Raw genomic sequence first — 16,438 nt, forward strand, 5'->3', positions numbered from 1 at the left:
AATGAGCGGAAGAGGCAAAACCGGAGGCAAAGCCAGAGCTAAGGCCAAGACCCGCTCCTCTCGGGCCGGGCTCCAGTTCCCAGTCGGTCGTGTCCACAGGCTGCTGAGAAAGGGAAACTACGCTCAGCGTGTCGGTGCTGGAGCTCCGGTCTACCTGGCGGCTGTGCTGGAGTACCTGACCGCTGAGATCCTGGAGCTGGCTGGAAACGCTGCCCGCGACAACAAGAAGACCCGGATCATCCCCCGTCACCTGCAGCTGGCTGTCCGCAACGACGAGGAGCTCAACAAGCTGCTGGGTGGAGTCACCATCGCTCAGGGCGGCGTGCTGCCCAACATCCAGGCTGTTCTGCTGCCCAAGAAGACCGAGAAGGCCGCCAAGAAGTAAAGCTGGACTCTCTCTGACTAAAACACCACAAAGGCTCTTTTAAGAGCCAACCACTTCTGATTTAAAAAGCTGTTTCTAAACATTAATTGAAGTATTCTGCCATATACAAATATTACAGACTGATTTAAATAACAAACACTTGAAGGTGTTTATTAATCATCGTAACGATGCAGATGGAAAAAGATGTTCACAATTAACTAAACTGGCTGTCTCTACTGTTGGGTTGCTCTATTTGATCCCTGTCTTCTGATGATCCAGATTTATTTACAGATAAATCATTAAGACTTTTGTAAACTATAACAGTGCTTCACCCAATAGACCACCTCCACACATAAAGCAACAAATGACTTTAGAAGACCTATACAGATTAATACTATTGTATTTATTTCCCCTCCAGCTCCTTAATAAAAAAAATTATAAACTTTCATTACACTCTCAGGTCTCAGCAACAGCTGTCTGCGTCCAGCTTCAATCTCTCATTTTCTCTTTTGATTTAAAAAAGAAATTATGAATGTAACTTCCTCAGTCTAGGCAATGGCTTCACCAGTAGATTAATTACCAGACTATACAATTATTTTTTTCTCCTATACTGCCCTCATCCTCTTCCTTATAAAAAATATTATATAACTACACCGGTAGAAGACAGTTACAGAGAATGTTAAAAGCACAGAATAATATCAACATTATTTTTTTTAAATGACATGCATGATGTAGGCAGATGTTAAAAACATGTTGGAATGAACAAGGCCTCTATTAGTTTCACTAATTATCTACCTGTAAGTAACCTGCAAATGTTTGTACATAACTATAATACATTTTAACCTGCTGTTACCTTGTTTTTTTTTTTCTGTACCTTCTGTATATTTATATATTCTTTTTCTCTAAATGCATGTAGAAAAGTCGTCAATAATCAAATTGTCCTTGAGTAGAATGAAGGTCTGCTGAGTTTGTCTCCGCCCACCGAGAGACGTCTCAGCTGTTCTCTTTCACGTCCGCATTTCAGATGTAAATATCGGCGATCAGACTGATTCAACTCATTGGTTTCTGACGATCTAAACTCAGTAGAAGAGAAAATGTCTGGCCGTGGTAAGGGAGGAAAAGGACTCGGTAAAGGTGGCGCAAAGCGTCACCGGAAGGTTCTCCGTGATAACATCCAGGGGATCACCAAGCCCGCTATCCGCCGTCTGGCTCGCCGTGGTGGAGTGAAGCGGATCTCCGGCCTGATCTACGAGGAGACCCGTGGTGTGTTGAAGGTCTTCCTGGAGAACGTGATCCGTGATGCCGTCACCTACACCGAGCACGCCAAGAGAAAGACGGTGACCGCCATGGATGTGGTTTATGCTCTGAAGAGGCAGGGACGCACTCTGTACGGCTTCGGAGGTTAAACAACACACTGCTGCTACAAACACAAAGGCTCTTTTAAGAGCCACACAATTCATCTGAACAGCTTTTCCAATTGTCCTTGAAACTTGAGGAAAAAGGGATTAATTACTTAGGCTACACCTCGTGTAAGAATTACCAAAAACATTTTATTTCCTGTTTACTCAATTCAAAATTTAAATTACGAGCATAGCAAAATATAGTACTATGGTTTTTATTGTATTCTAATGAATCCTGGGCAGTTTATCCAATATTCAGCATTTTCTTTGTGCTTGACATGACTCAAAATTAAATAACTCCATGAAGACTGTTAACCTAATGGTAAATAAAAGGCTGATTCAGTTGGTTGTAGGATGAATTGCTTTTAATGTCTATTTTACTCCTTGAATTTAAAGTGTAGTATTTCCCCTACAGCAAACACATTGCTACAATAAAGATATTAATAATTAACGTGGTAAAAATATATTTTTTTTCTTCATGTGGCGAAATGTTAGTTACAATTACAGTAAAACAAATCAGTACTTTGAACTAAGAAATAAAATAGTGTAATAATAGTCTTTAATTGTTTTACTGTTTTACAGTAAAGAAACCAGTATTGTAAATCAAACTAAAATCGGTGTTTATTTTTCAGTATAAAAACAGTACTGTAAATAATAATTACAGTAAGCTACTTGTTAATTGCTGCCAATAAGTTACTGTAAAAATTACAGTAAATTATTTACATTGTAGGCTTATTTATAGTCCGGACAGCCTCACTTTTTATACGACTGTTTCTACCTCTGAAGGATTTATTGAACTGAAACGTTAGAGGCGCAAATGTTGCTGCTTGAAACTGGAGTTTATAAACAGACTTAGTCGTGTCGGCCTATGACTTATGTCTTTAAAACAGATCGATCACATTAATAAATAGGGGAAAAAATGCCACAAACTACTATTACATAGAACATGGGGAGTAAAATAATAGGGTGAACACTAAAACTTTTTTTTAGTTTTCATGGATATGTCCAGCTGTACAACACTCCTGGTTAACTCTCACTAGATTATTAGCTTCTTGTTCATCTATTAAGGAAACACCAGAGAACGACACTTTCAAGTCAAAATGTGGAAATCATCTCTTTCTAGAGTATTTGTGCTGCCCTGAAAAGGGCCTTTAGTGTTCATTAACAGATGGGATGTGTTAAACCTCCGAAGCCGAAGTCCATCTATTGACTGCATCCATCTTTGTTTGCCTCCTGTAATCGATTTAAATTTGTAAATACAACCAACAAAAAGACTCATTAAGTGACATATTATTATAGACAATGGTCCTGTCTATGTTTTTTTTTTTTTTTTTAAATCTCAGATCTTTGGTTCTTCTGGTGTATTCTAAGTTTAAAAGTGAAAAAACTGAAGAAAACCCCACTAAAGATAATCATTTGCGGAATTTAAAATTTAATTAATATAACAACTATTAGTAAGTTGTTAGTGTAAAGACTGGAGTTGTTTGATGTAATGTGACAAATCAAATTGAGTGATTGCTTGATTTTACTTTTGCTACATAATATGATCACTGATAGTCAGATTTTTACTTCAAGGTGCAGTGTGTGGTTCTAGAGAAAGAGTTGACAGCTGAGCCTCATTCAGTTCATCAAATAGTGATGCATGGTGAACCTAAATCATCAGTATTTCACATACTGTTAAAATAATTGATTATTTTCTATATTGGTAAATTATTTTATGCTTTATTTCTGCTTCTGTCTCTGTTCTCTGTGAGTGACGCAGGTCACTATCAAAGGTCAAACCTTGACTGTAATAAATATCTCTATGCAAGTCAGACAATATGATTTGATACATTGATTGTGTTTGTGTGTTAATATTGATGTAGAAAACTATGATTACTTTGTTGACATATATTCCATTTGCTTAAACTAATTAGGATTCTATAATCACAAAAAATAGTATTGTCTGTCTTATATTTTTTAACCTTTAAAAGAACATGTAGATATTGAATAATAGTTGTCTCTTGTTATATTTCTGCAGGTCATAATAAGGCAGTATGTTCGTCATAACAAGTTTGTTAGCAGGCCACAAGGCCTTGTCCTGGGTAGCAGTGATTGTTTTGCCCAGGTGGCCTGATGTGTGACGGTATGAAAGAAGACTGGCGAATCAGCGGAGGGGGAAGGCTGGACTTCCTGGAGGAAATCGACCAGCATGTTTTGTAAACAATTGTAAGGTTATTTTAATGGGTTCCAGGGAGGGAGTCGTGGTTCAGACTTCACGAACTGAAACACGTCTGTTTGTATTCAGGGACATGAGTTAATTTTGAACCCGGAGATCTCTGTAAAGTGCACATTTTTTGACGTATTGTAATAAAACTTTTGTTAAACTGAGAAACTTGGACGTCTCCAGCTCTTCATTTCCCATCAACGAATGCGCAGAAAAATGGTGAGGTTTTTTCTGTTGGTGACAGATTATCAATTTTCAAGGTTTCCTCATGCAATTTTTCTATCAATACTGAAACTTTAAGTGAAGAAAGGTTGATACTTACCACGCTGTGGTTTTGCTACATTTCCTTCCCACTTCTGTTCTCTTCTTGATTCTTTACTCTGAATGTTTTCTAACATTGTATCAACTACAAACCCGAAGAAGGTGGCAGCCAAGAAATGCCCCGCAAAGAAAAAAGCTGCCAGACCCAAAGGTAAGAAGGCAGCACCCAAGAAGAAGTGAGCTCATCACTCTCATCACCCAAAGGCTCTTCAGAGCCACCACATCCTCATTAAAGAGCTGGTTATTTAATGTCAGTCACACATCAGATACAATTATGGATTTGGAACTTTAAGAATCTATTAGGAAAATATATAGAACGATTCATTTCATATAAATAGTATTAAAAGATTGCAAACAAATAAGCACAGTAGGCCTAATTTTTTTTTTTTTTTTTTTTTAAGACACCATTCTGAAACCCAGCAAAAAAATGACATTGAAGGAAAATCACTTCTTTCTAGAGCATTTGTGCGGCCCTGAAAAGGGCCTTTGTTGTTCAGTAACAGACGGGATGTGTCTAACCTCCGAAGCCGTACAGAGTGCGTCCCTGCCTCTTCAGAGCATAAACCACATCCATGGCGGTCACCGTCTTTCTCTTGGCGTGCTCGGTGTAGGTGACGGCATCACGGATCACGTTCTCCAGGAAGACCTTCAACACACCACGGGTCTCCTCGTAGATCAGACCGGAGATCCGCTTCACTCCACCACGGCGAGCCAGACGGCGGATAGCGGGCTTGGTGATCCCCTGGATGTTATCACGGAGAACCTTCCGGTGACGCTTTGCGCCTCCTTTACCGAGTCCTTTTCCTCCCTTACCGCGGCCAGACATTGTCTATTCTATTGAGTTTAGATCGTCAGAAACGAATAAGTTAAATCTGGCTGATCGCCGGTATTTACATCTGAAGTGCGGACGTGAAAGAGAACAGATGACTCATGTGTTCCGGTGGGCGGAGACAAATTAAGGTTTTATAGCAGAAAACAAACAAAGATGATAAATATTACAGATTGTAGATATTTAACAATGTAGTATTAACTGTTGCTTTTATTGTGTAATTTTAACCCTTGTGTTGTCTTAGGGCCAAATAATTACCCGTCACTATGTTTACCAGTTTGCCCCTCATAAGGATCTGTTTTCAACTTGTTATTCAATTTCTTTTTACTAAAGAATGACCCAAACATTAGAAAAAGTCAAAGAATATCACCCAGAGCATGATGAATGGTGGGTCTGATTAAAATAAGGGCTGAAGAAGTTAAAGTCCTCATTGTACAGTTTAATATACTACTACTACTACTATTATTATTATTATTATTATTATTATTATTACTACTACTACTACTATTACTACTACTACTACTACTACTATAGTATTGTTTCGCTTTAATAAAATGCTTTCTACTTTTTACATTTTTTTTTACTTTCTTAGGCTACACAAGCACGAGCAATAATAATAATAATAATAATAAAATAATTAGAAAAGAAAACAATTTTGACAGGTGTGCTGAAATAAAAACAGTTTTCCTCTGAAATGCAGACTTTGTGCACTGTAAAGAGGGAAAACCTAGATATTGTCAAAGCTTATGAATTATGATGAAATACATTTACTCAAGTAATGTACTTAAGTACAATTTTGTGTACTTTCTTGAACATTTCCATTTTATGTAATACTGTACATTTTACTACACTACATTTAGATGATTGCTTTCATTACTTTGTAGGCTGAAAATAAACAAATGTTATCAATTTAAAGGTATTAGGTTTTGTTTTTTTTGTTTTTTTTCCCAACTAAACCCTCATAACATTTTATTAGTTATAAGCCCGATTATCAAAGCAAAAGAAGACATATTGTGGGAAAAATAAGTGTCAAGTGGTCCAGACATTTACACATATGAATACAAAATATATTTACCACATTAATTATTAATAGCTTTGTTGTAGCAATATGTTTGCTGTAGGGAGATAGACATCTAAAAGCTATTCATCCCAGAACTTTTATTTACCTTAAGGTTATTTAAGTCTTCAAGAGTTATTTGATTTGACTCATATTTGTCAAGCACAAGCACAGAGAAAATGCTGATTATTGGAACTGACCAGGATTCATTATAATACATTAAAAGGCGTTAATACTTCATTTTGCTATACTTTTCATAGAAGTTTTTAAGTCAACTGAAGCCTACAGGAGTATTTGTTAATTTAATACTTCATGAGGTTTGATTAATTACTAATATTTTTCGTGGGCAAGAGAAATCTCTTCAGGTAAAGTGTGTGGCTCTTAAAAGAGCCTTTGTGTTGTAGCTGGTGGAGCAGCAGTCTACTTGGAGCTGGTGTACTTGGTGACGGCCTTGGTGCCCTCAGACACGGCGTGCTTGGCCAGCTCCCCGGGCAGCAGCAGGCGGACGGCGGTCTGGATCTCCCTGGACGTGATGGTGGAGCGTTTGTTGTAGTGAGCCAGACGGGAGGCCTCACCGGCGATGCGCTCAAAGATGTCGCTGACAAACGAGTTCATGATGCCCATGGCCTTGGAGGAGATGCCGGTGTCGGGGTGGACCTGCTTCAGCACCTTGTACACGTAGATGGCGTAGCTCTCCTTCCTCTTGGTCCTCCTCTTCTTGCCGCCCTTGGTGACGGCCTTAGAAACGGCTTTCTTGGAGCCCTTCTTGGGCGCTTTCACGGTGGTATCAGGCATGATTCAATCGGATCAGTCCCAAATCAGATGAGTTCACTGACCGCAGTCCGGTCACTTTATACCCACTCCATGCAAATATCAATGTGCTGTTGCTGACAGAGGATTGGCTGCTTTCTGAGCAGCACTGAGCATGCGCTAAGATAGAGTCTGAGCAGCTAATGACTAGTTGAAACAATGTTAGAAAACATGCAGAGTAAAGAATCGAGAAGAGAACAGAAGTGGAAAGGAAAAGTAGCAAAAGCACAACGTGGAAGTATTAAATGATCCTCACTTCAAGGTTCAGTATGTGAAATACTGATGATCTAGGAATAGAGATTCTCAACGTGGCCATGTGACCTCTGACCTCATGTTATCTTAACGAAAATAGGCTCTCTGGGTTTCCACAAGTCTCTTTACAGACATGGATACTTTATGCTGATACATTGAGGGTAAAAACCAAATTTTTATCATGCAGTAGAATTTTGCTATTTAATTTACTGTGCATGAACATCTGTGCATACTGAGATCCCTAAACATGATTTGAGATTCATAAACTGGGTATCACTGGAAAGCTGACTCTGTGGATTCAGTTTTATCCTTGTGGCGTGATGTTACTAAAGATAGTGTATAATGTTAAATATAAGTATTGGCCCTTAATGAGTCATTGAATGTTAAGTTAAAATATAAAGGAGGCAAACTTAAAAATGGATACAATCAATAAGTCTACTTTACGTGTTTAAACCAAATAGGTAAAGTTACAGAAAGATTAATTGGATGTTCAGCACAGTTACAGGGAGAACTTTCTCTCTCGATGGGCTCCTTATTTTTATTTACCATAATGAGCATTCCTGCCTTGTAATCCTTCAAGTTTTACCTTCAACACGTCGAGTCTGTGGATAGTTGTTTTTCAAGTGTTGAGCCTTTTCCTGCAGTTGTATAAAACTACTATGAATATTAAGACTTGTTGCTTCGGTGCATCAGTGAAATGTGATATGAAACGTCTCTTTATCGGCTTGTGTTTGGCTCTTAAAAGAGCCTTTTGGGGGCTGGTTCCCAGCAGTGAGCCGGTCTCCAGCTTTACTTCTTGGCGGCCTTCTCGGTCTTCTTGGGCAGCAGAACAGCCTGGATGTTGGGCAGCACGCCGCCCTGAGCGATGGTGACTCCACCCAGCAGCTTGTTGAGCTCCTCGTCGTTGCGGACAGCCAGCTGCAGGTGACGGGGGATGATCCGGGTCTTCTTGTTGTCGCGGGCAGCGTTTCCAGCCAGCTCCAGGATCTCAGCGGTCAGGTACTCCAGCACAGCCGCCAGGTAGACGGGGGCGCCGGCTCCCACACGCTGCGCATAGTTTCCTTTACGCAGCAGCCTGTGGACACGACCGACTGGGAACTGGAGCCCGGCCCGAGAGGAGCGGGTCTTGGCCTTAGCTCTGGCTTTGCCTCCGGTTTTGCCTCTTCCGCTCATTTTTGATGCTTTCTAGAGTTTTGACTCAAAGGAACTGTAGCCCCTGTGGACAGACCCCTCCTTTATATATCCACAGAGCGCGTGGGGCGGTCCTGAAGCGGCCCGCTCTGCTTTTTGGCGGACTTTTTGAAATTATTTCCCCCCCCAATAGGCAGCGGAGCTCCGGGTGGGGGTCGCTGCTCTGGGCGGCGCTGAGCTCCAGGAGGAGCCCCTCACCAATCAGGAGCCGGAGGTCTGAAGCAGCGTCACATTTCACAGCCGGTCCCACAGTTTAAGAGCAGCGAGTCTCTGCAGTCAGCTCCACATTTCTCCTGATCAGAGAGAGAAGAAGTCATGGCACGAACCAAGCAGACCGCCCGTAAATCCACCGGAGGCAAAGCCCCCAGGAAGCAGCTGGCCACCAAGGCTGCCCGTAAGAGCGCCCCGGCCACCGGCGGCGTGAAGAAGCCTCACCGTTACAGGCCCGGTACCGTGGCTCTGAGAGAGATCCGTCGCTACCAGAAATCCACCGAGCTGCTGATCCGCAAGCTGCCCTTCCAGCGCCTGGTCCGAGAAATCGCTCAGGACTTCAAGACCGACCTGCGCTTCCAGAGCTCCGCTGTCATGGCTCTGCAGGAGTCCAGCGAGGCTTACCTGGTCGGCCTCTTCGAGGACACCAACCTGTGCGCCATCCACGCCAAGAGGGTCACCATCATGCCCAAAGACATCCAGCTGGCCCGCAGGATCCGTGGAGAGAGAGCTTAAAGTCACCCGCTACCACACCATAACAACAAAACGGCTCTTTTAAGAGCCACCTCACTCTCAACTCAAGGGCTCATTCCTCTGCAGCCAGTTTCACCAACCTTAACAAGTCAATAATAGTTTTTTTTTTTTTTTTTTTTTTCCCTTTTCACATTCACAATACAAATAATGATAAACCCCAAAACCACATTTTCTTCATTCTTGTTCAGCATAGCGCATCAACAATGTACAATTGCATCCCCTGTCCTTTTTTTTTTTTTTTTTTTTTTTTTTTTTTCCCCCTGTGCTTAAATATTCCTTTATTAGGCCCACAGCGGGGAAATGCAATAACTAGATATAAATAAATACAAACGAGCACCATTAACAAGAAAGATAAAAGTAATGTCAATTTAGACAAGTTAGTATTAGCACAGTAATATAAAACTGGCAACAATGTATACAGTACAATGCAGTTTCATGGTCCGTGTTAGTATCTTGAACTACAAGCCTTGTGGTAGCGTGAAAGTTTTTTCAGTGAAATATTTCAACAAATCTCAATGAGTAAAGCTGTCTCTGGTCAGACTGAAGCTCAGCTGTCTTGCATCGAGGCGTCAGTGAGGTTTCCCACTGGAGAACCACGTCACAGACGTACAAGACGTATCTGCCAGGCTTATGTTGTTGAGAGAAAAACAAATTGTGTGGAGCTGTCCATGGTACTGAAAGGGCTGAACATTTGCTTCTCTGAGAGCAAACAACATGACACCATAATGACATGAAATCATATTTTAAAGGCCCTGAACACACCACACAGGGCCGGAGCCTTGATGGGAATTTATGTGTCAGAAATCTCCATCTACAAATAAGAAAAGAATTTCAGGTGTATATCAGTGTTATCTGTCGCAAGAAAACAAGTCTGTCAGTTGTGGGATTCGAATCCAAGCCTCCAAGAGAGACTGCGACCTTTAATGTATGTAAGATTCTATAATAACATAAAATATATATTTTTATGATTATAGAATCTTTATCAGTTTTAGCAAATGGAATATATGTATTTAAAGTAATCACAGTTTCTAAACCAATATTGTCATCACAGATAGTGATCCCCATGCACAGAAAACGGAGGCAGAATAACAGATTATTTAACAATTCTAGCAATATATAATATATAATAATATATTATCATTGTCATTTGTTTGATATTATTCAATAGTTCTTTATTGAAAAAAAATAATTCAGTTTATCACGTTTACCATGTCATGCCATATTTTAGTCTATGGTCATGCACCGTAGGTGTATGTATCATTGTGACCACCAGAGGGAGCTGTTGCAGAAGATAAACTGACTATATATCGGCTTGTTGGTCTAGGGTAGCCTGGCTAACACCAGACCAAATCTCATTGGAGATTAGGTCTGGACACCTACAATGTATTTCTCCGTAGAGGAGGTGTGGTTTACGATCCTCCAGAGTCGTTTATTGGGCGCTTAGAATGTCTATCAAAGCGTCTGTAGGTAGCTCTAAGCCAATCAGATCAGTTATACCAGATGACGTAGTAGAGCAACAGAGATGGATGTTTGTTGTGTGTGTGTCTGTGAGAGAGTGTTGCTGCTGCTTTGCTTCTCCAGTTCTCGCTTTCTGCAAGATTATTTATTTTCACGCTTTATTCCCCCTCATGTCATTCAGCCACACACATCCACTGATTTTATGGGCAATAAACAAGCTGCTGCGGGTCTCTGGGGGCTCCGCTGTCCCCCGATTCGGAGCGAGATCACCGGCGGTGACCGGCGGTCTCACCGGCTCGGCGCAACGAGCCGCAGAAACCGCCCGTGCGGCGCTAATAGTCCCGCTACCGGTGATCTCGCTCCGAGCCGGGGGACAGCGGAGCCCCCAGAGAGACCTTTCGCCATTCAACTTTCGCTCTAAACTATTTAAAACACCATCTACAGCTATAGAGAGTTTCGCGTCCGCAGCAGCCATGTTGGATCCGGAAAGCTTCCAAGTGCCGAGTAGTACGCGTCATCGTCTCACCGTCCCTCCCCGCTCTGTGATTGGATCCCTAAAACAGGGCTAAGATAATCGCCTCGTTTCCAGACCGCCTGGAGGTTCGAAATCAAATTCGAGCGCGCAAGGCAGTCTGGGTATACCCAGGCTAGGTCTAGGGTATGATAAAATTTGCTTTTAATCAAGAGAAGGAAGTCACAAAACCAGCACATTTATATGGAATGCAGTCAGTTTATCACATAATAATATAATTACAGTAAAATATTATCTGTTATCATGTAACCAACAGTTCTGTAACCACTTTAATGGACGGTTGTCCTTCATGTCCTCTGAGGTTAGCCCTGTCGTTGTAGTACTTCCTTCCATCATCTAGTGACATCTGTCCTGTCAGGACCTGCAGGGGACAAACCTCTATATTAACAATATTAACTACCTATTAATGATTACCAAATCATTTAAAAACCTTTAAGACATTATTTGTATAAACAGCTCTTATCATAAAATTCCTCAGATATTATATTTCACATTGTACATCTTCTAAATGCTCTAGGTCTGTAGTTTGTGGTTGTAAAGTTTCATGAGGCTGTGATTATCCTAGAGGTCACAGCAATGCCCTCACTGCAATGAACTGGCTACTGATGACTGACATTATCCCACAAGATGTGTTTTTTTCCCTTAAATTGCATGTTATCAGCATAAGAAGGCCAATGTATGTAAATAGGAGACATGTGGCAGCCCTGAGAACCTATTTTCATTGAGATACTGTGACGTAATAGGTCACATGACCGCTTTGAAAATCACAATGAAACATCAAAAAAATAGCCTAACTTGGACAACTTCCCGACACGATATCCTGACATATGTATCGCAGATATCGTTATCCATTTTCTATGACTCCATCTCTCTATTTCCTCTCTATCTCTAGACACATTATGTCGACCTGTGGTCTGATTTTTAGGTGGAGGCACACCCAAACACAAATATGAGTGCAACCTTTTCATCTATCTGGTTTTATGACTTAATAAACTTGTTGGGGCTGAGATTGATAAAATAGGAAATGGAGGCAACATTTATTGTAACTTTTTCAAATCTGGCACCCAACAAATACCCCATTACAAAAAAAAAAAACCTAACACTTAAACTAATAAAAACTAAAATAAATCTAAGCATTTTCCAAAAAATAATAACTAATTAAAACTAACTGAATTTGAAAACTAAACTAATGAGAAAACAAAACTATGATAACCTTGCTCTGATGTGCTCTGAAGACAGAATAACCTTGGTTTATGCCACAGCTCGAACACAGACATACACAGAAACTTGTGGTTTTCAAAGTGTTTCCAGTAAATGCACTCAGAATATATTTACAATTAAACTTTTTGGTGAGCTGCAGCTTTACATGAGCTCTGTGACCATTTTTAGTTCCATAGACAACAGGTGGAAAGCTCACATTGTTAGCCTCAGGTGAAGTATCGACAACATTTCAGATTGCATTTAAAAGATCAGCTGCAACAGTCTTATTTCACCAAAAGAAAAATAATGAAGCAACTGAGCCTTTCCACTAACATCTACAGTGGTACTCTAAAGGGAGTTTCACCAGTGGCAGCTCTCTGTGTCCACGTATTGTTGTTACAGCATGGATAGCACCGTCTCATACTGTTGCTGCATATTTATGGATGCCGTGGCCTGAGGGCAGCTGTTCAGATGGAAATACTTTGGTATGCTTGCTAACGTTAGCATCCTGTAATCATCTTTCTTTTACCTCTTTTCATGGACACAGATTGATATCAGCCTCAGGATGATTACAGCTTTCTTTTTCACTGCTAACAAGCATCGGCCATTTCTCTTTACTTCTCATGACCAACAGGCATCTTGGCAGAACAGTTTAATCTCTCCTCCCAAACTCACTCAAACCCCCAAACACTTAATATAAGTCTCATAATAAGCTCGTTCCACTTTAACACTGGCAGCAGTTCTCACATATTGTCACTCAGAACACACTGTTCTAACACTTAGAACAGAAAGCATTGCAGACATGATAACCTTCTCACACAAATATGTGTCATTATGAGAATTGCACCATTTCACTTTGTTGAATGTACCAAAGGATATTAAACAAGGATGAGTCAGAAATGCAGCAGTTTTCTTCAGTCTATTTCCCTGTCTTTATATGTAGAAATGTACATGTGAAAGAAAAAAGTAAAAAAAAAAAAAAAGAATAATACCAAAGCTGCAATAATAATCTCACACACACACACACACACACACACACACACACACACACAATAGAATGGAATGTGACCATAGTGAATGGAATGGAATACATTAGAATGTTGAGGTGTCAGTTCATCCATAAATAGAGCTCCCTGTACAGATTCACCTCAGTATGGCCCACACTCCCACAGAGGACACCTGGACAGCTCTGAAGCTGGAGACGGGCCGCGGCAAACCACTTGACTGTGGTCAGGTTTCTTTGGGGGCCCCCGTGATGTGGAGGTGCATCATCTGGCTGACTGGCTGATGAACTTCAAGCTCTTCTGACATCGTCATGTGTTACATATTTAACTTATAAATATGTAACACACCCAGTAAGTACTGGTGATTTAAGTCCAGATGTCTAGGTTCAGTGGTGGAAGATCTGAAGGCTTCCTCCACCACTGGTAGGTTAGAGCCAGGCTAAATCTGTCTTTAAAGCTTCCTGCTAGCTTTAACTTCTGGCTACTAAGTTAGCTTTAACCTGCCTAGACACCTGCAAGTCACCAAGTTGACTGGGAGACGTCTGAAACAGTGAGATTCTTCAGCCTTTTCCAGCCGGTGTTGACCTTCCATGTCAGTTGCTCTGTGGTCAGTGAGCTTCTAGGGGGCGGCCTGCAGCAGTGAGATCTGCACTTCTGGGAGAGCTAGAAAATTCTCCCCGGTAGTAACCCTGGCCTATCGGAGCCTCTGCTGGCGGGCGTTTTGGACTGAGGGGAAGACTCAGTCCCGCATTGAAGTTCTGCACAGTGACAGGTGTCACTGTGTAGGCGCTGTCAGCAGAACTCTATGATGGTCGGTCAGTCTTCAATACTCCAGGAGGCAGGAAACCTGCGTGCCAGTCCGTTTCAGAGCTCACTCAGACTTCCAGCGTATCTGACGTAGGAGGCAGTGAGGTCAGATACACACACCAAACTCCACCAATCTGACCTGTGACTTTGGACTCTAATGGGACCTTTACTGCCAGGTTGTGTCAGTTTTTGCTTGATTGTTCTTAGGATTGAATATCTCACTTCTTTATCAATATAATACTGGTATGTTATTATTTATTTATTAAGTTAGGAAAATGTGTTTATATTCAATCATTCTCCTTTCTGCCTTCTGCGGATCCGGTTTTACGGAGGACTGCAGCCAATCCCAGCTGACATTGGGCGAGAGGCGGGTACACCATGGACAGATCGCCAGAAACATAGAGACAGACAACCACGCTCTCAGTTCAGGGACCCAATCTAAGCTGCATTTGGACTGTTGGAGGAACCCGGAGGACCTGGAGAGAACCCACGCTGACACGGGGAGAACATGAAACTCCACACAGAAAAGCTGCAGAGCCGGAACCAAACCTGTGACCCTCTTGCTGTGAGGTGAAAGTGCTCACCACTACTCCACCGTAGAGTCCAGCTTTGTTCATTAAATATTTGGATTAATCTTAAAATTACAATTGTATTTTTATTATTTATTATCTTCGTTGTTATGCTGTAAATTAGATTACAAATGTTGATTTTTTTATTTACTTTTGAAATGATTTACTATAATTTAGTACATTTAACTTTTCATGAGGAATTGTTATGGCTTAAGTCCAGGATCAAAGCCCTTTTCTTTGTCTCTGTTCTCATATTGACTCATTATTTTAGATTAATTAATATGCATTGTTAAGTAGATTGGTCTGTGTTAGTGATATGTATCTTATGTACAAACAAAATGTACAGAATTATGTTAGAAATTGAAGAAATAAAAAACTAAAGAGAAGCAGCTGTGTGCACTCATGTTTGTGTTTGGGTGTGCCTCCACCTAAAAATCAGACCACAGGTCAACATAATGTGGCTAGAGATAGAGAGATGGAGTCATAGAAGCCAAAATGGATAGAGATATCTGCGATACATATGTCAGGATATTGTGTCGGCAAGTTGTCAAAATAACGCTGCAAATTTAGGCTATTTTTTGATGTTTCATGGTGAGTTTCAAAGCGGTCATGTGACCTATGACGTCACGCTATCTAAATGAAAATAGGTTCTCCGGCCTCCTCTTTACACACATGGCTACATACTGGCTATAATCACAGCCTCATGCAACTTTACAGCCACAACCTAGAGACCTAGAGCATTCAGAGGATGTGCAATGTGCAATTGTGCTGAAGCATAATATCTGCGAAATTTTATGATAAGAGCCGTTAATACAAATTATATTTTAAAGGTTTTTAAATTATGTGGTAATCATTAATTAGGTACTCAATAATGTTAATATAGAGGTTTGTCCCCTGCCGGTCCTGACAAGACAGATGCTACTAGACACTTCCAGATGATGGAAGGATGCAGGTAATGACCAACTACAGGGACAATCGTCCATTAAAGTGGTCTTACGGAACTGTGACAGAAAATGATACAATATTACTGTATTTATATTATTATGTGCTAAACTGACTGTATGGCATATTATTGTAATGGTATTGCAACTTCTTTCTTTTGATTAAAAGCCAAGGGCTCGTCCGGGATTTGAACCCGGGACCTCTCGCACCCAAAGCGAGAATCATACCCCTAGACCAACGAGCCAATGTGCAGGTGGAAGTAGTTGTTAGAACTTCAGAGCTGCAACTGAGACTCTTTAGATTGTTGATGTGGCAACTTGGGACTCCTCGGCTTACCTTGTGCAACAGCTCCCTCTGGTGGTCACAATTTTATATACACCTACGTGCATACACTGGATAATATATGACATGACATGAATGTAAAACTGAAGCACTAAACTGAGGTGAAACCAGCTCAATGTTGACAGGTTTCTTTCACACTCTACTCTGCTGGGCTTTATAGCCTTTCACCTGCACACAGGTGTTCACTAACAGCGATCACACCTGTTTCCTGTTTCTTCAATCAGGTGGTGAATCATCAGAGTGAGAAATATTTGATTAAAGCCTTTAAAAAAGAAAGACCAAGAGGTGAAATCAATCAAAGTTTTTTTTGGGGGGGAAAAAAAGGAATTGTTTGGTAACGACACTTTTGAGGACCTTACGGCAGTATTTGTACATTTTTAAACTGAAAATGATACTATTAAAGCCCTAAA

At 40.9% G+C, this 16,438-nt stretch overlaps 6 protein-coding genes and 1 non-coding gene across 7 annotated transcripts; 3 read left to right on the forward strand and 4 right to left on the reverse strand.

Moving 5' to 3' along the window:
* Position 1: 1 nt before the first annotated feature.
* Positions 2 to 645, forward strand: LOC131973294 (histone H2A). Its single transcript, XM_059335260.1, has one exon. The coding sequence runs from the start codon at positions 2 to 4 to the stop codon at positions 383 to 385; it is 384 nt and encodes a 127-aa protein (XP_059191243.1). The 3' UTR covers positions 386 to 645.
* Positions 646 to 1,458: 813 nt separating this feature from the next.
* Positions 1,459 to 1,810, forward strand: LOC131973307 (histone H4). Its single transcript, XM_059335275.1, has one exon. It carries the CDS (start codon positions 1,459 to 1,461, stop codon positions 1,768 to 1,770), a length of 312 nt encoding a protein of 103 aa, XP_059191258.1. The 3' UTR covers positions 1,771 to 1,810.
* A 2,943-nt stretch (positions 1,811 to 4,753) lies between these two features.
* LOC131973308 (histone H4) lies at positions 4,754 to 5,296 on the reverse strand. Its single transcript, XM_059335276.1, has one exon. The coding sequence runs from the start codon at positions 5,115 to 5,117 to the stop codon at positions 4,806 to 4,808; it is 312 nt and encodes a 103-aa protein (XP_059191259.1). The 5' UTR covers positions 5,118 to 5,296; the 3' UTR covers positions 4,754 to 4,805.
* Positions 5,297 to 6,557: 1,261 nt separating this feature from the next.
* Positions 6,558 to 7,008, reverse strand: LOC131973301 (histone H2B 1/2-like). Its single transcript, XM_059335268.1, has one exon. It carries the CDS (start codon positions 6,970 to 6,972, stop codon positions 6,598 to 6,600), a length of 375 nt encoding a protein of 124 aa, XP_059191251.1. The 5' UTR covers positions 6,973 to 7,008; the 3' UTR covers positions 6,558 to 6,597.
* Positions 7,009 to 8,001: 993 nt separating this feature from the next.
* On the reverse strand, positions 8,002 to 8,452 carry LOC131973298 (histone H2A). Its single transcript, XM_059335265.1, has one exon. It carries the CDS (start codon positions 8,410 to 8,412, stop codon positions 8,029 to 8,031), a length of 384 nt encoding a protein of 127 aa, XP_059191248.1. The 5' UTR covers positions 8,413 to 8,452; the 3' UTR covers positions 8,002 to 8,028.
* Positions 8,453 to 8,587: 135 nt separating this feature from the next.
* LOC131973291 (histone H3) lies at positions 8,588 to 9,201 on the forward strand. The gene has a single exon (XM_059335257.1). The coding sequence runs from the start codon at positions 8,746 to 8,748 to the stop codon at positions 9,154 to 9,156; it is 411 nt and encodes a 136-aa protein (XP_059191240.1). The 5' UTR covers positions 8,588 to 8,745; the 3' UTR covers positions 9,157 to 9,201.
* Positions 9,202 to 15,858: 6,657 nt separating this feature from the next.
* Positions 15,859 to 15,930, reverse strand: trnap-ugg (transfer RNA proline (anticodon UGG)). Its single transcript has one exon. It is a non-coding gene; the product is annotated as a tRNA-Pro (tRNA).
* Between the last annotated feature and the right edge of the window lie 508 nt (positions 15,931 to 16,438).

Source organism: Centropristis striata, chromosome 6 (genome assembly GCF_030273125.1).
Source record: "Centropristis striata isolate RG_2023a ecotype Rhode Island chromosome 6, C.striata_1.0, whole genome shotgun sequence".
Classification (NCBI taxonomy): Eukaryota; Metazoa; Chordata; class Actinopteri; order Perciformes; family Serranidae; genus Centropristis; species Centropristis striata.

Coding starts and splice junctions, on each gene's coding strand:
- LOC131973294 (XM_059335260.1), top strand. CDS start 2: ATGAGCGGAAGAGGCAAAACCGGAGGCAAAGCCAGAGCTAAGGCCAAG.
- LOC131973307 (XM_059335275.1), top strand. CDS start 1,459: ATGTCTGGCCGTGGTAAGGGAGGAAAAGGACTCGGTAAAGGTGGCGCA.
- LOC131973308 (XM_059335276.1), bottom strand. CDS start 5,117: ATGTCTGGCCGCGGTAAGGGAGGAAAAGGACTCGGTAAAGGAGGCGCA.
- LOC131973301 (XM_059335268.1), bottom strand. CDS start 6,972: ATGCCTGATACCACCGTGAAAGCGCCCAAGAAGGGCTCCAAGAAAGCC.
- LOC131973298 (XM_059335265.1), bottom strand. CDS start 8,412: ATGAGCGGAAGAGGCAAAACCGGAGGCAAAGCCAGAGCTAAGGCCAAG.
- LOC131973291 (XM_059335257.1), top strand. CDS start 8,746: ATGGCACGAACCAAGCAGACCGCCCGTAAATCCACCGGAGGCAAAGCC.